The 23,165-nt window shown below is 43.4% G+C and overlaps 1 protein-coding gene across 17 annotated transcripts in view; it reads left to right on the plus strand.

Moving 5' to 3' along the window:
* The window catches only part of TTC12 (tetratricopeptide repeat domain 12), a 51,793-nt gene that overhangs the window by 23,197 nt on the left and 5,431 nt on the right, over positions 1-23,165 (plus strand). For 11 of the 17 annotated variants that reach the window (XR_010129198.1, XM_004052150.5, XM_063693532.1 and 8 more), the window contains 10 exons: positions 962-1,022; positions 1,475-1,663; positions 2,852-2,921; positions 4,025-4,113; positions 6,476-6,644; positions 12,262-12,354; positions 13,434-13,494; positions 14,265-14,402; positions 21,536-21,634; positions 22,113-22,181. Coding sequence is in view for 16 of the 17 variants with exons in the window: in XM_004052150.5 (XP_004052198.4) it covers positions 962-1,022; positions 1,475-1,663; positions 2,852-2,921; positions 4,025-4,113; positions 6,476-6,644; positions 12,262-12,354; positions 13,434-13,494; positions 14,265-14,402; positions 21,536-21,634; positions 22,113-22,181 (1,038 nt within the window). In the remaining variant the exon portion in view is untranslated. Of the gene's footprint in view, positions 1-779; positions 858-961; positions 1,023-1,474; positions 1,664-2,851; positions 2,922-4,024; positions 4,114-6,475; positions 6,645-12,261; positions 12,355-13,433; positions 13,495-14,264; positions 14,403-21,535; positions 21,635-22,112; positions 22,182-23,165 lie in introns of all 17 variants that reach the window. The other 6 variants (XM_055356234.2, XM_063693530.1, XM_063693531.1 and 3 more) reach the window with 4 other exon arrangements.

Below are 23,165 nucleotides of genomic sequence, written 5' to 3' on the forward strand. Positions count from 1 at the left end.
GGCTGGTGGTGATGGAGGTGGTAAGAAGTGGTGGGATTTTGGATATTTACTGACAGTGAAGCCAACAAAAATTGTTGCTAGATTAGATCTAGGGTTGAAGAGAAGTTGGATACAGGGTCACTCTGATATATAGACTTCTGTTCCTGCGACACTGTTCTCTACTTTAATGTGTTATTGTTTTCCTTCAGTTTGTTTCTTGACTCTAGTCTTCTAGCTGAACCTTGAACCTTCAAGATTATCTCAGAACTGTTTTTTTTGTTTTGTTTTGTTTTGTTTTGTTTTTTCTGAGCGTTTTCTCTAGGTGACTAGTTAGATTATACTCTGGGCAGTTCTTATATTCTTGTGAGAAATACTGCCCTAAGCCCAGGAATCCTATGAACTAGAATCTTCCTTTTTCTGGTAACTTTCTATCTAGCAGTTTCCTCAATGAGAAGCCCTCACTCTTGAGTTTTCCAGCTGACTCTTATGTGGCCAATAAATGTATCCCTTACCGGTTCTCTTCGCAGCTTGTACATTTAACTAGGCAGTTCTCTTTTCCTATTCCCAAGTCTCTGTCAACATTGCCTCTAGCTTCATTTATTTCCTAACTCCCTATGGATGTATTTGACAGCCTCCTTTCTCTCTCAGTGCAAATATCATATCTAAGTTTTGCGTTTACTTTATGATTATTTCTATCCCAGACAGACATGATCCACAAGAATTTAGGACTGGATATTTTTCATCATGAGCATCTAAAATTCTTTAAAACTAATTTTGAAATAATTCATGTTGCCCCCTAGAACTGGAGACGCCTGAACAAAAATGTCAAATGCACATTGTGTTCCTATGCCTGCCTCCTGCACTGGGAGCAGGAGGAGGTGAGGAGAAAATAATGAAGCAGCCAAGCCCAATGACACCCAGTGTCTTTCTCATAATCACCTTTACCCCAACCACTCTTCAAGGTCTTGTTTCTTTTTTCCAGTCTAGAGAGTGTTATAAGAAGATCTTAGAAATAAACCCCAAGCTGCAAACCCAGGTGAAAGGTGAGCGCGTTCCTGCTGAGGTCCTTCATCTGAACTCTACCTCCCTCTGCCCCCTGCCTTAGAATACCTTCCATGCTTTCACTGCCCTTGGCCACTAGGCAGCAGCGGACCCTCTTTCCTGCACAGTTGGGTCCTCTGTGTTAACCGGCCCACTCTGCTCCTCTGTTTGCTGTGCTCCCTTGCAAATAGTAATATTTTCCTTCTTCATTTTCTACACCATCCTCCCTTAGACACTTTTAGACTCCCTTGAATCCCCAACAAGGTTTAAGATTCTGGTTGTAGATTTAGACTGTTTCTAAAATTTTCCTTGCTAACGAAGAGTTTTAATTATTTTAATGCTTTATGCTTCTCAAACTCGCATCCTCAAAAGAAAGGAAAAAAAAAAGGTTGCTTCTTGTGTGGTATTGTTGATTGTTAGGGTTTTGTTTTGCTTTCCTTTCTTGTTTTTCTAGATTACCTGAATCAAGTAGATCTTCAGGAAAAAGCAGACCTTCAAGAAAAGGAAGCCCACGAACTGCTGGATTCAGGAAAGAACACAGCCGTGACCACCAAGAACCTCCTGGAGACCCTTTCCAAGCCTGACCAGATCCCCTTGTTCTATGCCGGGGGGATTGAGATCCTGACTGAAATGATAAATGAGTGTAAGCCAGAGATGTGTGTGATCTCATGAGTGCTGTCAGTGTGAAGGGACACATTCAGAGGTCTGCCTTTACCAGGCCAAGAATCCCTCCCTTCCTTCCACAAATATTGATTAAAGATATACGCTAATGTAGCTGCTAAAAGGGGTGCACAAGAAATGTCCTCCCACTTCTGCTCCATCCTCTCTACAGAGCATGCGTACACTTAGCACACATGCAATAAACATACACAACACAACACATACACGTGGCACACACTCGATATATACTTACATACACCACGCATGCACTCAGCTTTCACTCACTTGAATATATCCTTGTATTACACACACACCACATACCACACACAGTGCACTCACACCATAAGTACTCATGTCAGTCCACATATCCTGCGCACACTCCACCCTCACATTTTCTCCACACACCCCATGCACATCCTGCATGTACTCCACACATACCCCACAGACACCTCAAGCATTCCATACCACCTCGTACACCTTCCCTCCACTGTGGAGGAATGGAAGACAGAATTTTGTAGGTTAAACTGTAAGGTTCACCCAGTTACAATTAATGGCTGCATAGGATGTGAAAATGGTTTCAGAGCAAACATCAGCTCTCCTACTAATGTGGGCCATACTGTTCTCTTTTACTAGCTCTTGTAAACATTGTTACCAAGGCTTAAATAATCTCTATACTCAGTGACAGCATGTTGTTTGTACAAATAGATGGAGTGTCTGACTTCTCTTTAGTGTACAATGGAGGGCACACAAATATCCCCTTCAGCAGTTTCTTGGAGATTATAAATTCCTCTCTGGAGCCTGGAAATAGCTTTGAAATAAATATTTAAGAACAGATGGATATGCTGGTACTTCCCATAGGTTAAGCAGCTCTGGGAGACTCTCTGAAGATTACAGAATGATGAGCTGTGCAGATAGCCCTCGGGGCCACCCCAGCTCTGCTCTCCTTCTCTAAACAGTCCCTCTGCCTGAGAGGCACTGAGGCCTCTGACACTGAGAGGCTGCTGACCATTGTATTTTTCAAAATGTAAAGTTTATTTGTTCCTGCCAAACCATTCACATGGGTACCGTGACATTCCATATTAGGTTTCTCATTAGCAGGTGGCTGTGTTGCAGCTAGACACCAGCCAGCCAGTTTGGGAGTCTGAAGTGGTTTTCTTTGTATCTGTTTCAGGCACAGAACAAACTTTATTCAGAACGCACAATGGATTTAGTATCATCAGTGACAACGAGGTCATAAGAAGGTAGGGATGTTCATAGAGACAGCCCAGCATCAAAGCAAGGGAAGATAACCACTGCTTATGAAATCAGACACGAGGCACATAGACAGTCACGTTTCTGAACATTACCACCCTTCAGTCAGTAGTGGGGGGCTCTCCAGGAGTGCAAAGCTACTACACGAACATCTTTGAGTGCTTTCCCTCAAGACATTGGAGTTACACTGCAGTTAACAATTGAGGCTGGGCGTGGTGGCTCATGCCAGTAATCCCAGCATTTTGGGAGGTCAAGGCGGGCGGATCACTTGAGGTCAGAAGTTTGAGACCAGCCTGGCCAACATGGTGAAACCCCGACTCCACTAAAAATACAAAAATTAGCTGGGCATGGTGGCGGGCACCTGTAATCCCAGCTGCTCAGGAGGCTGAGGCATGAGAATCACTTGAATCTGAGAGGTGGAGGTTGCAGTGAGCCGAGATCATGCCACTGTACTCCAGCCTAGGTGATACAACCAGATTCAGTCTCAAAAAAAGGAAACAATTGAAGAGAGAGGAACAGCAGCACTTCCCAGGGCTCCTCTACGCTCTTCAAAGTCAGAGAAATTATCATTCTTGCTGCTTTCCCACCAGTTTTTGCCAGGTTGTCATTTGTTCATTTCTTCTTTTGGAATTTGCTGATCATATCAGGAAGTGATATAAGTATAAATGGGCCAATCCCATTTATAATTTCATTTGAAGAAAGACCTGTATGGTAGGATGCAGTTTGCTAAAGTGACTGTATTTTCATTTCAGTTGTTCTGGTGTGCTTCCTGAGGCTTAGGATACCCGTGTGGGTTGGAGTCACCAGTACGTGTCTGTGTGCTCAGCCACAGTTCATTGGTCCCAGTGCAGCCATCGCCCATGGCCCTGGCTCACTGCCCAGCCTCTGTACAGCCCTGGCTTCCTCAGTCTGCATCCGTGGCCTGGGACTCATGGTTCCGTGATTGATCATGGTGACCCATGGCTCTGGATTATAAAACTATACTTTCTCAAACCTGTATTTGGTGAATCTAGGGGTGAAATAAAACCAAATGGAAAAGAAAATCAAGACTGATTTTCAGACTTTTAAGATAGCTCTCCTTTGTCCATTCTAGGTGTTTTTCCACAGCAGGAAACGATGCAGTCGAAGAGATGGTCTGTGTGTCTGTTCTCAAGCTCTGGCAAGCAGTGTGCAGCGGGAACGGTAAGCCTGGGTAATCACCGTTGATCACCATTAATGCGCTGCGTGCAGGAACTACGCCGTTGGGTGGACTGTCCTCCCCAAAGACCAAGCCCTGGAGAGCTGATGTCTAGACTTCCGCACACACCCACTCCCTCCAGGAAAGCTTATGGATCAAAAGCAAGGTAGACAGATGAGGAGCAAGGTTGGTGAAGGGAGGAGGTTGTCAGCATAATGAGTGGTCTCCTCTCTCCTCTCCTCCTGCTCTTTGCAGACTCATGACTTCTGTTTGTGCACTGGCAATGAGGTAGATGGAGTTTTTCTTTTCTTGTCAGCCTAAAATATTGTTCCTTTTTGCTAACCACAGTACCTTTCCAGCATCCTGAGATTTACAATCATCCCCGCCAATATCTTCAGACACTGATTAGCATCTATTATTGAGACAGTAGAATGCCATGGGCATTTTATTTACTGTGCTAACTCTTAGGCTTTTCAAATATTTGCATCTTCCAGAGTTCATTACGTTTTTGTATAATCTTTCTTAATCACTTTTGTAACTTGAACATAAATACAAATTTTACTTACTTCTGTCATTTTTAAAAAGTGTGTTTCATAGGAAAAAGTTTGACCCTGGACAGAAACACTGAAAATGGGGATAATGATAGCTATGTCTCCTTTTCACAGGGCTACTGTGGGGAGCCAGCAATAGAGCTTGTGAATGCAGTTTGCATACTCTGAGATGTTAAGTAGGAGATAATACCTTTTTTTTTCCTCTTTAGTAGAGTAGAGGAATCAAGAACTTAAGAAATTAAGCTCTTGAAAATCTAGACAATACAAAATCAGGGGGCCTATTTCCTGACAAGAATTAAGGGGAGTTATGCCCAGACTACTGTCATCATCAAGGTGCCTTTCCACTCTGTGTAAGACCCTGCACCAGCTTAGGGCAGTGTTTTTGCAAACTCCCCTACAGGAGGGCGAGGAAGGCAGGACTTGGCAATGGTATGTCTACTCAGTGTGAATCTGACATAACAATCTGTTTATTCTTTCTGTGAACCTATTTATTGTTTCTGTGAACCTTAAAGTTACATTTTTTTATCATCTGAAAAATATTTTCGGATACCTGTGATGTAAATGCTGTATCGCAGGTCAATAAAATCTTGATATATCTAACTCAATAAATGCAAAGCAGTTTTTCAGAAGGGCAAGGGAATGCTTAAAAGTAAGGACATGAAAATAAGTCAGTGATCTATTGTGGAGTTGGGAAGAGAAGCCAATTACAGGGTAGGATGTATAATATTTTACACATTATTTATATGAGGGGTGAATAATAGCTCCTTTGGGGAACGGGCGTACCTGGAGGGGGTATCAACTAACTCTGTGTTGTTTGAATTATTTATATCAAGCTACTTTTCTAGTATAAGAACAAAATATATAATCAACAAGGACCTTTCCATTTCAGAAATCAGTAGATCCTATCTTACATGGACAAGAGTAATTATAGGTGAAGTATAGGATTGAGATGTAATGTTTGCAACGAAAACATGGTTTGATATGTGGGCTACACATAGGATCCTGTAGTCCTGTTACTCTGGCTCTTTCAGGGCTAGAAGAGACCTGGTATGTGTCTTCTACTGGATGCTGTGTGCTGTGTGTAAATGGGCAATCAGTACAGGAGGGAAGAAAGCCAAGGGTGATGAGGTCCAAGTGATGGGGCCCACCCCTTTGAGATCCAGTTTGCTCTGTTTCCTAGCTTAGCCTCATACTGCAGTCTGTACCCTGCAGTTTCAAACAAATTCATGTACCTGGTCAGAAAATGAAGCAGATGAAAGGGGATAAATCTACTGCCACCACCCTGGAAGAGCTTATGTTCTAGGAAGGAGGGCACACTTTATTCATTAGTGCTCTCATGTGATATTCTAGTTTCCTGGATAACATTTCCTCAAATGACTACTCTAGCCATTGTATGAATATTGATGGCCTAAAGACGTTCCACAATTAAACTGATTTATTTCCCTTTGCTAGTGTTTCCAGATACCACACACCAAGGAAGTTTGACAATAATGACACAGTTGATTTATGTGTGCCAGTCCCTGTCTGGCACACTCATATACTAACTTATTTAATCCTCATGATGTCCCTGTAGGTAGGAACGTAATCCTCATTTTACTGATGAGGAAACCAGGGAGCACAAGAGTTCATTGGTAAGGTCGCTCCCCTGGGCATTCGGACCCAGCAGTCTGGTTCTAGAATCCACACTCTTACACTTCATTATTCTGCCTTCAAATGAGTGGGCACCAGTTGAGTTTCCCATTAGGATAGAGGGCGACAGAGCTAGTTTAATTGCCATGATGGCATGCACAAGACACGCAACCTCTGTGTTTTGCAGAGGAAAACCAGCGTGTGCTAGTGATGCACCATGACAGAGCCAGGCTGTTGGCCGCCCTCTTGTCCTCCAAGGTCCTGGCCATCCAGCAGCAGAGCTTTGCCCTGCTGCTGCAGCTCGCCCAGACTGAGAGCGGACGGAGCCTGATCATCAACCACCTTGACCTGACCAGGTAAGCCTCTGCTGGCAGGATTTTCCTGGGACATCTTGTGTCATCACTTGACAAGTTCAGGCATGCCTGTCTCCCCTCATATCTCTGTTGTGTGACTTGAAGGATCAATAACAGAAAGAGCCTTTGACAAGAGTGCTCTGTCATGAGGACCTCTGGGACAGACTCCTGTCCGAACTTGGTACCATGGACGGTTTCACTTCTCCTGAGCAACTGGCTCGTCCCCATCCCACAAATGGTGCAAATGGCAGTGCTTCTGTAGCCAGATCAGGAGCCCCACCTTAAAATAGGTCACTTGCTTCTCCGTCTTTGGCCTCAGTCCTATCTCTACCCTGTTCCTGCCATTCCTTTTCTTCTTTCATTCTTATTTGAGGTAATCCTATCTTATTCTATGTGTCCTTAAACCCTTTCTGGAACAAGATGGAGTATGAATAAATAAAACATTTCAAATATTGTTGCATGGAGGTCTTTCCAAAGTGTAAGACTATGGGCATAGAATGTGTGTCCCCTAAGTAGACTTTCTAGAAAGATTACTGAACCACAGTGATTCTGCCCCGTCCTTTATAATTTATTAGTTTATTTTTTAAATCATTTATTTATTTGTTATTTTGCTTACTTGTTTTACTTATTTATTTACTTTTACCTTACTAAGTTTTCAGTTTATTTATCTTTACATGATTAGTTTGAACATATGAAATTGCCACTTATTAGATCTAAAAGGTTGCATGCCAGCCATTTCATGTGGTTCAATCTAACAGAAATAGTGGCGATTATTGTAGCTTGCTTTATAAATGTTTCTCACACAATCTAAAAACAGGAGATGACCCTTCTGAGTTTTTTCATTCACTGCTATTTTGTTTTATCTCCCCTCATCCTGCAGGGTAGGCAAGGTAAGCTTTATTACCTCATGTCACTCATGGGGCAGGAAGAACTGCAGCAAGGAACCAAGGGAATCTCACCCAACTAGGCTGGCCCCCAGATACTGTTCTGAGGACCCAGCTCCTCTCTGTGTTCCCAGTGGGAAAAGGAGCCAAACCTGCTGCAACTGGCTCCTGTTCCTTCCAGATCTTTTTGGGACCCTGCTGAGCCCTCCCACACTGTCCAATTTGGTATGTAGGTCCATGTGTGCCGTGACAGGATGGTTATTAAGCCTTGCCTACGGCTCCCCTTCCAGGCCCGGTCGCAGCCTCAGTGGCTCCCAGGAAAGGCTTTGGCAACCCACTGAAGCTCAGGCTGCACGGCAGATGCAGATTGTTAGTGGAGTTCAATTCCCCAAAAGCACATTTCGCATTTCAAATGACTCTGCAGTCATTTCCTCGATACCTTCATCGTATTTTTTAATATTGTTTTTGTCTCTTTGAGTAAATGTAGCTATAGCTATCATGAGCTTTTCCCCTCAAGCTATCTTTGAATTGCTTGAGCTTCAATGTGCATTTTTCCAGTGTCTCGGAGAGTGGCGTTCATGATCACCTCGGGTGGTCCTGCCTACTCTCTCTAAGACAGTCAGAGAAACCTCAGCTTTTTACTTTTATGCCCACTAGCCTCCTTAACGTTCATCTCCAGTTGAACGAGACAGAATGGGTTCTCTGTGATGAAACGAGGCAGTTTGAAGCAAGACGGGGCTGCACGTAGCCCCATGACCGTCACGGCAGCACACGTATCACGTTCCTCCCACAATGTTTATCCTCAGAGAAGAGGTTGAAGGCATGAATGTGTGCTGGCCAAGGGCCAGTGTCATTTTGTGAAAAGTGCTGGGTTTTAGTCTTAAGCATACTGAGTTTCAATTCCCTGCATGTCTCTGCTTGTGTGACCCAGGAAAGTTATTTAGCATGGACGGGCCCCGGCATCTCATCTGCATCACTCACTTATGATGACACGGGGGGTGATGCAGTTGAATTTTTTCTGCTGCATTGTGCAGAATACTTGAGCAAAAGGAGCTTAAGCAAAATAAAGCCTGGCTTGTTTTGTCACCTAATAAAATGAGACTAAAGATAGCAGCTATTGGTGCAGTGGCTTAAAGACGTCGAGGTCAAAGTCTCTGCCCTTCTCTTGACCTTCCTCACATGGTCATACCTTCCCTCTTGCTGCAACTCCAAGCTTCACATCCTTCTTTAAGACAGGTCAATACCAGCTGGATCGGTCCCTTTTATCAAGAAAACCTACTGCCTATTTCTCTTTGGACAGAATTGTGTCACATGCTACCCCTAGTGGAAAAAAAAATGGTCCCAACTTCTTCTGTAGTAGAGTTAGGAAGAATAGAAGGGAATGGAGAATATCTGTGAGGTTAGCCAGCAAACAGCATCTGCTACAGGAAAAAAAAAAAAAAAAAAAAAAAGCAACTAACATCAATTAAGCCTGACACATGGTATGATAAAGGCTCAATAATATTTTTATAATCATTTTCTCTTAGGGTATATTGTTTAGGGTCCTAAACTGAAGTAACCTTGCATTTATTAGTTACATGAAAGCATTTTCTCACCTGTCGTTCACTCACAGAGACAGTTGCTTATCAGCAGAGCAGAAAATCTGCCACCAAAAAAGAGGGTATGTGAGAAAATAGAAAGGGACACACCGTCCTCTCTAGGTGCTGAGTCCGGTTAGGATGTGTGCATTGTCACATAGTGAGGGGGCCTAGCTGCTTATGTCTGCCAGGACAAAGCCAAGATGGTCTTAGACTGTTGTCTCATCTGTGCTATTCAGGTTCATTAGCAGTCATCTTCAAGACCGAAGAAAATAGGTTTAAATTGGTGAAGGATGAATCTGAACTAACTGTAAAACAAATAAATTATTTTTGACAGCAGGAGCACTGGAATCCATTCCTGAAGATGTTAGGGATTTGCAGAAGCGTGGCATCACCTGGGCCCTCAGAAACCATACAGTCAAGCCCTACTCAGCATAGATGTCCTCTGCGTACCCCCATACAGCCTGTGCATGGTGCCCTCCAGGGGAGATGCCAGCAGTTTTCATTATTTTGATTTCCATTTGATTCGGGATGGGCACTAACGCAGCTAATAGACTGGGTGTAAGAAGTCTTTCCCCAATTAGTGAGAGGCTGTGGATCTCACCTCCCAAGGTAGCCAACTGTCCATTTCAGGACAGTTCTGATTGAGATAAATTATCTCCTTACACTGTGCACAAGTTGCCTGCCCCATACTATTCTGGGGCTGATTCTGCCTCCATACACTGAGGCCCAGGCCCAGACTCCTCCCAGCTTTCCAGTACTTTAGATATCTGAAAATACTGATATATTCCAGGTTAAGCATCCTTGTTACCTCCATCATTCCTTTGATGATTTGGCCTCCAGACCACTCCTAGAATAAGTGGCTAAATAGATCCATCACCATAGATGTGGGTGACTGGAATTCATATTCCCAAAAGCCCAATCTGATGGCCTGTCATCTGTCTTTCTTAAAGATGTCAAGGTCAAAGTCCCTGCCCTTCTCTGCCCTGTGGCATTTGGTCCTATTGATCACTACTTTTCTGGAAACTCCATCACAGTGATTGTCAGGATTCCTGGCCCCTCTCCTACCTCCTGGCTATTCGTTTGTGGTTTCCTTTGCAAGCCCCCCTATGCTATCACCCTTCCAAGTCAGGGACCCCAGGATCCTACCCTTGGCCCTCTTCCCATCCATGGCTTTCGTCAAGAGGCAAAGGGTATAAGTCTCACTCTGTTGAGTGTGAGATGAAAATGCCCTTCTGCCACTGGACATCTCTATCACAACATCCACAAGTATCATCGACTTAATAAATCAAAATATGGCCTTCACACCAGTTCATCTACCTGAATTTCCTGTCTCCATAGAGGGTATCTCCACCTATCCAGTCGCCTAAGCCAATGTCCTGGAAGTGACCTGGCTCTCCCTCACCACATCCGTAAGATAGTATGCTGCCAGCTCTTTCTCCTTAGCATCTCCTGAATTCATTTTCTTCTAGTTCTCCTCTACTGTCTCCAATCATTTCTTCCAGGTCTTCATGAGTGTCTCTTTGTGTTTTTACTGTACCTCTTACTCTGCTGCTGCCTCAGTCTGGTCCCTTAGCCTTTATTGTCTGGACAATCACAGTTCTCCCCTGGTTGAATTCCTGCCTCTTGTACTACCTGCTCCAATCCAGCCTCCACCATACACTGAAGGGATTTTTCTAAAATGCACATCTGTTCTGCTATTTTCCTACTTAACACACTGAAATGACTATTCCTTGTAAGGCTGGTTCTCCAATTACTGAGAAATATAATGGCTAGGAATCACATGAGGACTTTATAAAAAAGCAGCCTCCTGGAGCTTCCTCCCACTCAGAGTGACTGAGGAATCTGTCCCAGAGACCCCCACCACCAACCACATATTGGAGAACAGGGGCCTACAGGGCAAAGTACAGACTTTCCAGCAGGCCCTAGAAGGCCCCCAGGATCTGGGCTCTGTCCAGCTCTCTACCATCCCCTGTTCTCCCCTCACATCCTAAGCATTAACTGCATGCCAGCAATCCCCAAATGTGCTCCTGCAATTCTATGCCCACATAGTCTGTGACTACAGGCTGCTTTGCCTGACATGCCTCTGTACCCATCCCTGTGGGCCCGACACTGGCCTGCAAGCTGCCTGGAGCCAGGACATTGTCTTGTTTCATCATTATGACCTCAGAACTGACCACATTGCCTGGTACACAGTCAGTGCTTGTTCATTGTGATCAGTCAAATGGATAAACGAATGAATAGCTAACACTACACTTCAAGAGACACTGAAGTGTCATCTATTGAAGGCTTCTTCACTTCCATCCCCACACCTCCCACCAGCAAGACTCTGGTACCCTCAACATGTGTCTGTCTAACATATCACCTAAGACAGTTTATCTTATTTATTTACATGTGTATCACTGTAGGAGACCAGGAGCTCAGTACTGAGCACAGTAAGCACCTTGTAGATGCTTAATGCAAGTTTGCTGGATGAACAAATTACTCTTACTTCCATTGTCATGGTGCCAGTAAGTCCGTTTTGGCAGCCTGAGATTTCATCAGGTGTTTTTTGGCATCTGTGTTAGACTGTTTGCTCATTTTGTGTTTGTAAGTGGCTAAAAATCCTTAAATCTTTCTCATAGGAACCAGTTATAAACCAGGTCTCACAATTCTGTTACTTATGCAGAATTTCCAGCTCTAAGTGGAGGACTTTGAACTTAACCCTATTAAATTTAATCTAATATATTCAGCAGCCTGTCACAATCTTGTTAAATCTTTATTCCGTCACCCACCTTATTAGGGGGCCCTCCCACTTTAGTCATCAGCAGATTAGTAAGCATGCCATTTAGATGTCATCTAAGTTAATGAACCTGACTGAGCCAGAGTCACATGGCAGAGTCACAGAAACTCCTTCTGAGCTGGCGTCCGGTAATCAATAAACTTTGGTTAAAAGTATTCAGCATTCTGGGGATTCACATTAAGTGGTGGAGCCAACCACTTAAGAGTATCTGTCTCTGGGTGGGCAAGGAGCTAGGCTTCCTAGGAGGGCATGGCAAGGCACCCTTTCTGCTTATTTCACCCGGATGCTGACTCTTTTGGTTTCCTTGCAAGGTTACCCTGTTGGGATGTTGTTAGTTGGAGGACAGCTACCTCTGAGGTTATTATGGTTTTTTGCAGATTATTGGAAGCCCTGGTGTCATTTCTTGATTTCTCGGATAAGGAGGCCAACACTGCTATGGGACTGTTCACAGACTTGGCTCTGGAAGAAAGGTAATTTTTTTATTTATAGAAATTGACATTTCTTCCTCAGTCTTTGTTGAACTGTCTGATCTTTAAAAATGTGCCGTATTCAGAGAGGCTAGGCCAAGTCTCCAAGTGAGTATTGCAAGATTCACTGAGTAGGAGGGCTGATGCCTCCCAGGGGGCTGCAGCCACCCACTCCCATTCTAGTCACTCTGCATAGAGGCTGACCCGGGCCTCCATGGGTTTGGAAGCAGCAGCATACTTAAAGCAGTGCCTCTCACAGTAGGCAAGCCTCCCAAGTGTCAGGAACCTTCCTCCCTCCTAATCAGTGCCTGGTACATAGGAGCTGCCCAGCAAATTTGCGTTGAATGAACCTGAGCAAGCCAGCGAGCCAGCAAGCAAGAATGAACAGTCAACTGCAGCCTCCTCTGGGGTTGCCAGTGACATTATGAGTAATGACCTCCTTCTGCCCCATGGCTTTGTGTTTTGTTTTGTTTTGTCTAGCTACTGGGGATGATAGTAAGGGTCTTAGTTTTCATAATTTTTCAGGTGCTTTTTTTTAAAGTGCATCTTGTGTTTTAAATTTCCTCACAAATTTTAGGACACCTTGCTTAGAGATGGTAATAGGATGAGAGAGCTGCTTGTGCTCACAGGCAGGCCAGCCAGCTGGCACGGGCCGGGGTATGGAACAGTGGCCATAGAGTGTGGAGATGCGCATGCATCCAGGCCCTCCCAGTGGCTCCGATGGGTAAACATGCTTGCATGGTATTTGCCTTCCGCACCGCACACACGCGCTGTAGACTCAGAGCAGGGGTTGGGGGTAAGTCAGCTTGGCAGAAGCCTAGAGATTCCAGTAGCTCCTGCTTAAGGGAGCCACCATCTGAGATCTGTTGTTTAACATCAAAGGCAATTCTCCAGACTCAGAAAAATTAGAGCCACGTTACATACACAGTGACATGCTTTTTTCTTCTTTTGGTTCTGAATTGTCCATGCACACTCTAAATCATATGGACCTAGAGTTTGCAACATTAACTGTCTGAGACACTGTATTTATGTTATAGTTTATGCAATGTAAAAATAAATCCTGGCTGATGGTTTCTCAACAGATTCCAAGTCTGGTTCCAGGCCAACCTTCCAGGTGTTCTCCCTGCACTCACAGGCGTTCTGGTGAGCAAACTGTCATTTTCATCCTCTGTAACAGACACTCTCAGGAGCGTGAATGGGGCTGTTTAAACACAATTTACAATCCAGAACAACTATTGTCTCTCGGTTGATTAATCATTTATTCACAGCTGGAATTTACACAATTCTCAGTTATTGAAACAGCTACAGGAGGGACAGGTGGAGGTGGCATATGGATGGCGCTGGTTACAGGGGAGGAAAAGCTGGATATGGGTGGCATCTTAAGTGAAGGTGGATAGAGTTCGTCAGTCTCCATCAGTCCCCTGCTGACACTAAGTATGACGTGCAACCCTGTTCCCAGATGGAAGTCATCCTGTCAGGAAGACCAGTATAGCAATTTGAGCTGATAAGGCAGTGAATAGTGTGGGGGGCAGGGCTTCTCCTTGGAGAGTGTGTTGCAACTGGAGCCTATCCCTTATGAACCTTAGAAGTTTCAGGGGCCCTTAGAGAGCATAACCACACCTCAGCATGTCACAGCTATGGAAATGGAGCCTCTGAGAAGGGAAGGGATTTGCCCAGGTCCTCCCAGCTGGTTGGTGGAGGAGCTGGGATTAAGCCCTAGGCCAAGAGCCTTTTGGGTTTACCCCTCTATGTGCCTCCATCCGTTGCCAGTGAGACCCCAGGGATGCCCCTGTGTGACATGAAGCTATCCGGTTGGTTCGCGGGCCTTTTGGTGAGTGAGGGATGCACCTAGAGATCATGCGGCATCCTTTGCCTGCTCTCTGAGGCGCTGCCTTCTCTCGATTCTCATTTAGAAGACAGATCCCAAGGTAAGCAGCTCCTCGGCTCTGTGCCAGTGCATTGCCATCATGGGAAACCTCAGTGCTGAGCCCACTGCCCGAAGACACATGGCGGCCTGTGAGGAATTTGGGGATGGCTGCTTGAGCCTCCTGGTATGTTAGCTTTTCTATTCAAAATTGGTCTTTATCCTCTTTGGGGGCATTAGCTTCTTCTTAGTTATCTGGCTTTTCCAAAAATTCTGTTTCTGTGGGTGCTGGATGGCGCCAGTGGCTTATCCCTTCTATAACCATGGATTTTATGCACTGCTGGCCTTAAAGAGCCCCGCAGATCAAGTCTCATTCGCCCTGGGGAGATTTGAAGGATTTTTTTTTAATTTTTAAAAATTATTTATTTATTTATTTATTTATTATTTAACTTTTAAATTCAGGGGTACATGTCTAGGTTTCTTATATAAGTAAACTTGTGTCATGGGGGTTTGTTGTACAGATTATTTCATTACCCAGGTATTAAGCCTAGTACCTATTATTTATTTTTCCTCATCCTCTCCCCCTTCCTCTCTTCTGGCAGGCCCCAGTGTGTGTTGTTCCCCTCTATATGTCCATGTGTTCTCATCTTTTAGCTCACACTTACAAGGAAGAATATGTGGCACTTAGTTTTCTGTTCCTGCATTAATCTGCAAAGGATAATAGCCTCTAGCTCCACCCATGTTCCTGCAAAGGACATAATCTCATTCTTTTTTATGGCTCTGTGGTATTCCGTGGTGTATATGTACCACATTTTCTTTATCCAGTCTATCATTGATGGGCATTTAGGTTGATTCCATGTCTTTGCTATTGTGAATAGTGCTGCAGTGAACATATATGTGCATGTGTCCTTATAATAAAGAGATTTCTATTCCTTTGGGTATATACCCATTAATGGGATTGCTGGGTCAAATGGTATCTCTGTTTTAGGTCTTTGAGGAATAGTCACACTGTCTTCCACAATGGTTGAACTACTTCACACTCCCACCAACAGTGTATAAGTGTACCTTTTTCTCTACAGCCTTGCCAGCATCTGTTATTTTTTGACTTTTTAATAATTGCCATTCTGACTTGTGTGAGATGGTATCTTGTGGTTTTGATTTGCATTTCACTAATGATATCAGTGATATTGAGCTTTTTTTCATGTGCTTGTTGGCCATATGTATGTCTTTTGAAAAGTGTCTCTTCATGTCCTTTGCCCACTTTTTAATGGGGTAGTTTATTTTTCTCTTGTAAATTTTTTTAAGTTCTTTATAGATGCTGGATATTAGACCCTTGTCAGATGCATAGTTTGCAAAAACTTTCTCCCATTCTATAGGTTGTCTGTACACTCTGTTGATAATTTCCTTTGCTGTGCAGAAGCTCTTTAATTAGATCTCATTTGTCAGTTTTTGCTTTGGTTGCGATTGCTTTTGGTGTCTTTGTCATGAAATCTTTGCTCGTTCCTGTGTGTAGAATGGTATTGCCTAGGTTATCTTCCAGGATTTTTATAGTTTTGGATTTTACATTTAAGTCTTTATTCCATCTTGAGTTAATATTTGTATACTGTGAAAGGAAGGGGTCCAGTTTCAATCTTCTGCATATGACTAGCCAGTTTCCCCAGCATCATTTATTGAATAGGGAATCCTTTCCCCATTGCTTGTTTTTATCAGGTTTATTGAAGATCAGATAGTTTTAGGTATGCGGTCTTATTTCTGGGTTCTTTATTCTGTTCAATTGGTCCATGTGTCTGTTTTTATACCAGTACCATGTGTTTTGGTTACTGTAGCCCTGTAGTATAGTTTGAAGTCAGGTAACGTGATGCCTCCAGCTTTGTTCTTTTTGCTTAGGATTGCCTTGGCTATTCAGGCTTCTTTTTGGTTCCATACGAATTTTAAAATAGTTTTTTCTAATTCTGTGAAGAATGTCAATGGTAGTTTAATAGGAATTGCATTGAATCTATATATTACTTTAGGCAGTATGGCCATTTTAACAATATTGATTCTTCCTGTCCATGAGCACAGAATGTTTTTCCATTTGTTTGTGTTATCTCTGATTTCTTTGAACTGTGTTTTGTAGTTCTTCTTGTGGAGATCTCTTTCACTTTCCTGGTTAGCTGTATTCCTAAGTATTTTCTTTTGGTGGCAATTATAAATGAGATTGCGTTTCTCATTTGGCTTTTGGTTTGACTGATGTTGGTGTATAAGAATGCTAGCGACTTTTGTATGTTGATTTTGTATCCTGAGACATTGCTGAAGTTGTTAATTAGCTTCAGGAGCTTTTGGGCCAAGACTGTGATTTTTTTCTAGATACAGGATCATGTCGTCTACAAACAGAGGTAGTTTGACTTTTTCTCTTCCTATATAGATGCCCTTTATTTTCTCTCTTGCCTGATTGCCGTGGCCAGGACTTCTAATGCTATGTTGAATAGGAGTGGTGGGAGAGGGCATCCTTATCTTGTGCTGGTTTTCAAGGGGAGTGCTTCCAGCTTTTGCCCATTTAGTATGATGTTGGCCATGGGTCTGTCATAGATGGCTCTTATTACTTTGAGGTATATTCCTTTAGTATGTAGTTTATTGAGAGTTTTTAACATGAAGAGGTGTTGAATTTTATCAAAAGCCTCTTCTGCATCTATTGAGATAATCACATGGTTGTTGTTCTTAGTTCTATTTGTGATGAATCACATTTATCTATTTGTGTATGTTGAACCAACCTTGCATCCCAGAGGTAGTCTACATCATTGTGATGGATAAGCTTTTTGATGTGCTGCTAGATTCAGTTTGCCAGTATTTTGTTGAGGATTTTTGCATGAATGTTAATCAAGGATACTGGCCTGAAGTTTTCTTTTTTGTGTGTGTCTGTGCCAGGTTTGGGAATCAGGATGATGCTGGTCTCACAGAATGAATTAGGAAGGAGTCCCTCTTCCTTGATATTTTGGAATAGTTTTAGCAGGAATAGTACCACTTCTTCTTTGTACATCTGGTAGAATTCAGCTGTGAATCTAGCTGGTCCTGGGCTTTTTTGATTGGTAGGCTCTTTATTACTGACTCAATTTCAGAGCTCATTATTGGTTTGTTGAGGGATTCATTTTTTTCCTGGTTCAGCCTTTGGATGGTGTATGTGTCCAGAAATTTATTCATTTCTTCTAGATTTTCTAGTTTATGTGCATAGAGGTGTTCATAATATTCTCTGATGATTGTTTGTATTTCTGTGGGGTCAGTGGTGATATCCCCCCTGTTGTTTCTGATTGTGTCTATTTGCATATTCTCTCTTTCCTTCTTTTTTAGTCTAACTAGTGGTCTATTTTATTAATTTTTTCAAGAAACCAGCTTTAGGATTTATTGATCTTTTGAATACGTTTTTATGTATCAGTCTCCTTCAGTTCAGCTCTGATTTTGGTTATTTCTTGTCTTCTGCTAGCTTTGGGATTTGTTTGCTCTTAGTTCTCTAGTTGTTTTAGTTGTGGTGGTAGGTTGTTAACATGAGATATTTCTAACTTTTTAGTTAGAAATATCTGTTAGGGCATTTAGTGCTATAGATTTCCCTCTTAACACTACCTTACCTATGTCCCAGAGATTCTGGTATGTTGTATCTTTGTTCACATTAGTTTTAAAGAACTTCTTGATTTCTGCCTTAATTGGTTTATTTGCCCTAAAGTGATTCTGGATCAAGTTATTCAATTTCCATGTAATTATATAGTTTTGAGTTCATTTCTTAGTCTTAATTTCCAATTTGAGTGTTAAGATTTCAGTTATTTTGCATTTGCTAAGGACTATTTTACTTCCAAATATGATTGATTTTAGAGTGTGCACTATGTGGCGATGAGAAAAATGTATGTTCTGTTGTTTTCATTTGGAGAAATCTGTGTATGTACATCAGGCCCATTTGATCCAGTGCTAAGTTCAGGTCCTGAATATCTTTGTTGATTTTCTATCTCAGTGATCTGATATTGTCAGTGGGGTGATAAAGTCTCCTGCTATTATTGTGTGTCAGACTAAGTCTCTTTGAAGGTCTCTAAGAACTTGCTTTATGAATCTGGATGTTTCTGTGTTTGGTGCATAAATATTTAGGATAGTTAGATCTTCTTGTTGAATTGAACCCTTTACCAATATGTGTAATGCCCTTCTTTGTCTTTTTTGGTCTTTGTTGGTTTAAAGCCTGTTTCATCTAAAACTAGGATTGCAATGCCTGCTTTTTTTCTGTTTTCCATTTGCTTGGTAGATTTTTCTCCATCCTGTTATTTTGCCTATGTGTGTCATTGCTTGTTGGATGGGTCTCTTGAAGACAGCATACCAGTGGATCTTGGTTCTTTGTCCAGCTTGCCACTCTGTGTCTTGGGACATTTGGCTCAATTTGGCTCGTTTACATTCAAGGTTAGTATTGCTATGTGTGGATTTGATCCCATCATCTTGATATTAGATGGTTATTTTGCTGACTTATTTATGTGGTTGCTTTATAGTAATGCTGGTCTGTGTACTTCAGTGTGTGTTTGTAGAAGCTGGTAATGGTCTTTCCTTTCCATATTTAGTGCTTTCTTCAGGAGCTCTGGTACAACAGGTCTGGTGGTAATGAATTTCCTCACCATTTGCTTATTTCTCCTTTACTTATGAAGTTTAATTTGGCCAGAAATGAAATTCTGGGTTGGAATTTATTTTCTATAATGATGTTGAATATTGGCCTCCAGTCTCTTCTGGGTTGTAGAGTTTCTGCTGAGAGATCTGCTGTTAGTCTGATGGGCTTTCCTTTGTAAGTGACCTGACCTTTCTCTCTAGTTGCCTTTAATATTTTTTCTTTCATTTTGACCTTGGAGAATTTGATGATTATGTGTCTTGGGGGTGATCTTATGAAGTATCTTACTGGGGTTCTCTGCATTTCCTGAATTTGAATGTTGGCCTCTCTAGCTAGGTTGGGGAAGTTCTCATGGATGATATCCTGAAATATGTTTTCCAAATTGGTTCCATTCTCCTCATCTCTTTCAGGGACACCAGTTAGATGTAGATTGGGGCTCTTTACATAATTCTATATTCCTCAGAGGTTTTTCTCATTCCTTTTTATTCTTTTTTTATCTATTCTTGTCTGACTGTCTTATTTCAGAAAGCCTGTGTTCAAGCTCTGAGATTCTTTCCTCTGATGGGTCTATTCTGGTATTAACACTTGTGATTACATTATGAAATTCTTGTAGTGTGGTTTTTCAGCTCTTTCAGGTTGGTTATGTTCTTTTCTGTACGGACCATTTTCTCTGTCAGCTCCTTCATTGTTTCATTATGATTTTTGGCTTTCTTGGTGTGGGTTTCAATGTACTCCTGTAGCTCAATGAACTTCATTCCTATTCATATTCTGAATTCTATTTGTGTCATTTCAGCCATGTCAGCCTGGTTTAGAGCGCTTTCTGGAGGGGTGTTATGGTTGTTTGGAGGAAAGAAGGCATTCTGGCTTTTTGAATTATCAGGTTTATCATGTGGATTCTTTCTTATCTTTGTTGATTTCTCTACTGTCAATCTTTGAGATTGCTGACCTTTGGATAAATTTTTTTTCTTTTATCTTATTTGACGACCTTGAGGGTTTTATTGTGGTATAAGGTGGCTTCAGCTGACTGGCTTTATTTCTAGAAGATTTTAGGAGGTCAATATTCAGCTCCCAACTTCTGGACTGGATGCTCTAACTCTGAGGGACTTGTATTGGGCCTCAACTTTGTTTTCTGACTCCTCTAGGTTAAGAATACACTTTACTGGGGGAGCCAAGGTGATCCCGAACCTCTGGTCACTACACTCCATTGGGTGGTGTTAGCCCAAGAATTTCATAATGTGGTGACAATGGGACCTTAATTTGTTCACTCATGCCAACAGCAGCAGAAGACCTGTGGCAGAGTGCTAGCAGTGTGTCAGGGTGCCTGCCTCCCTGCAGGTGTTTGCCACAATGGCAGAGGCAACGCAGCTGGGGGAGAGGGTCCCTGCTGATGATGGTGTGTGTGGTCATGCTGAAGATTGTGCCTTCTCTGTGCCTCACAAGCAGAGGAGGTTGCTCCTAGGGGGAGAAGGATCCGCTATACTCTATGCCATGCTAACACAAGGGCAAGGTGCTGGTAGGGGTGGGGCTGGCTGTGCCCATCAAGACTCCATCTGCAATGGTGATCAGCGGGAAGAGGAGGGGCAGGACTGCACTCTTGTGCTCTGGCAGGGCAAGGAAAGCAAAACCTGCCTGATCAGACACTCACCAGCAAAGTGATGTGGGGAGTTGCCCTGGGCCCAGGGGAAGCTGCAGTGTGGGGAGGGAGCACGTGGGCTGGTGCATGGTGATGGGGTACCCTGCTGGTGCTCTCCACTGGTCAGGCATGGTCTGCCAGTGCAGAAGCTATGGTGTGGGCCCCCAGAGCCCCCAAGACTGCTCAGCAAGCAGGTGTGGCCTGGCTGGGGCCCCAGGAGAGGCCAGCAGAGCAAGGGGTCCTCAAGTTGGACTGGCCCTGTTTGATGGGCAAGACCACCCTGCAGAGTTCAGGTCTGATGATTCCCCGAGGGCTAAAGTCTCCTGTGGGAGCAAGTTGAGCCTAGTGGGGATGGCTGTCCCTGGCCATGCTCCACTACAGACACTTCCACGCCCAACCCTCTGGGCTCCACATCAACTGGCTTGCCACCCCTACCACTTCTCTAAGCAGCTCTCCCTGACAACTCGCTGAGTGTCTGTGCTGGTCAAGGGGATTTCTCCTGCCAGGGTTCCAGAGGCCTATGATGAGATCAGGTTGCTCTTTGCCAGTTCAACTCACCCATTCCCCAAGAGCCTTTGGGGACCAAGAACAAGCCTTGGTACATAGGCTTGCATGCAGCATTCCCAGTTACTCCCTTTCCGCCCTGCTTCTGCATCTTCCCTTCATCTACTCTCAGTGCCTTCCCTTTGAAGATCTGTTAGGAGCATGTCAGTCATCTCTGTCGTTCAGTGGGAGCTGTTCCACCTGGCTGCATCTAGTTAGCCATCTTGCCTGATCCTGATTTGAAGGATTTTTCTGGTGGAGTTGAATGATCACCCGTCTCAGCAGCTGACTCTTCACTTTAAACCCAGGACCAACCTCAGCCATAGTCCCATGGCAGAGGCACCAGAGACTCCTTTCAAGTCTCCTGGACCAACACTAACTCACAGAACTGGTCTCTGATCCTCCACCATCATTTAGGTTCATGACATTGGCAATTTAGGGAGTGTGGGGAACTCTGAGACCCTTGTCCAAGGGAAAAGATGACCATAAAAAGCTGTAAGGCAAAAAGGTCATTGGTTACCTTGTTTTGTTTCCCAAGGCCAGGTGTGAGAAGGATGTGGACCTGTTCAGAGAGGTTATCTACACACTCCTGGGACTCATGATGAACCTGTGTCTTCAGGCTCCCTTTGTCTCTGAGGTATGGCATTCTTGTCTCCCTGCCTGGAGCCCTGGGACAACCTGTACACATTCTGTGGCATAAAACCATTCTCATGTTCACGAAGAGACAGAAGCATGTACACTCACACACTGGCCGTGGAATGGGAAAAGGCTGGAGGGATGCACTCTCCCTTTGCTCTGCTGAGGGATGGATGGATTACCACTCAGTCATGTATTCACTCAGAAAACAGACTGGGTATCCAAGGTGTGCTGAGCAGAGTATGAGGTGCTGCGTTTACAAAGTCAAATGAAAGGTGGTTCCTGCTATCAGGGTAATGCCCTGGAGTTAGGGGAGACAGACATGGGGAGGAATAAAAGCAGTAAAAGATGGTGTTGTGAGGGAACCTGGGCACAGTGTGGTGGTGCTAAAAAGGAGACGGTGCTCAGAAGAAGCTCCGCTGAGAATTCAGATTGTCAGAAAATTAAAATCTCCTGCTGGCCTCTCCCCATTGTTGTAGGTTTGGGCTGTGGAGGTGAGCAGAAGGTGCCTGTCTTTACTAAACAGCCAGGATGGAGGAATCCTGACAGTAAGTTTCTCCCAGGGAAATCCAGAAGCAGCTTCCATTGTTCTTGTTTTGTTTTGTTTTGTTTTGTTTTGTTTTGTTTTGTTTTATTATCAGTGTAATCTTTTTGAAGTTGCCACCTTTGAGAATCTGCTGACTCTGAGATATGGTGTGGATATACTATTCAGAATAATGTACACAAGCACATAAATACCAGGTTTTGTCTACAGTTTCAGGGATTTGGTGACCTCCTTGCCGTGTCCGTCATCTGTGGATCCCCTAGAGTCCAGGAACCCAACTTAAGATCCCCCTTCCGTATGGTCTGAAATTTAACCAACTTAGATGATATAATCGATCCGATCTGTCCTATTTCAAAATATCCTGCGCAAATTGGACAGATCAAGTGTCCAACTTATTTAGAATCCCTTTTTTCCATAAGAAAAAAAAAAAAGCCAAGCCCATATTTTAAGCCAGTGATCCTAGAGGTTGTTTGTGCATAATAGTTTTACCCTCATTTTAAAATATATGCTGAAATGGCTTTCTCAATTCTGTGTCTGACATTTGAATAAGAAAACTGAGAAAGGCCTATATGTTAGCACAGTGCATCAGGAGAAGAATATTAGTATGATTCAAGAGGCTATTTGCCATCACCCTAGAACGTATTCTTCACTCACGTTAAGTGATCGCCCCTGTTTTTCTCCCTGTCAGGGCAGGACCCTAATGGCTAGAGAAGCAATTAGGGCCACATCTAGGGTGGGTCTGGGAAACCAGCCTTTCAAGGGTTGCAGACTGAGGACTGCCTCCACAGTTTAAAAAAGGTTCTGAGTAGATCCAACATACCCTGTTTGGGGGTAGCACTCTTTAAACGTCCCCAAAGTCAATTCAGACAGGATAGGGCAAAGGTTTTGTGCGTGTGCATTTTCACAGACGGGGCATCGTAGCTTTCATCAGATCCTCAAAAGAGGTCTATGACCCCCAAAGTGGTAAGCACCACCGTTCTCGGATGGT

The sequence above is a fragment of the Gorilla gorilla genome, chromosome 9 (assembly GCF_029281585.2).
Source record: "Gorilla gorilla gorilla isolate KB3781 chromosome 9, NHGRI_mGorGor1-v2.1_pri, whole genome shotgun sequence".
Taxonomy (NCBI): domain Eukaryota; kingdom Metazoa; phylum Chordata; class Mammalia; order Primates; family Hominidae; genus Gorilla; species Gorilla gorilla.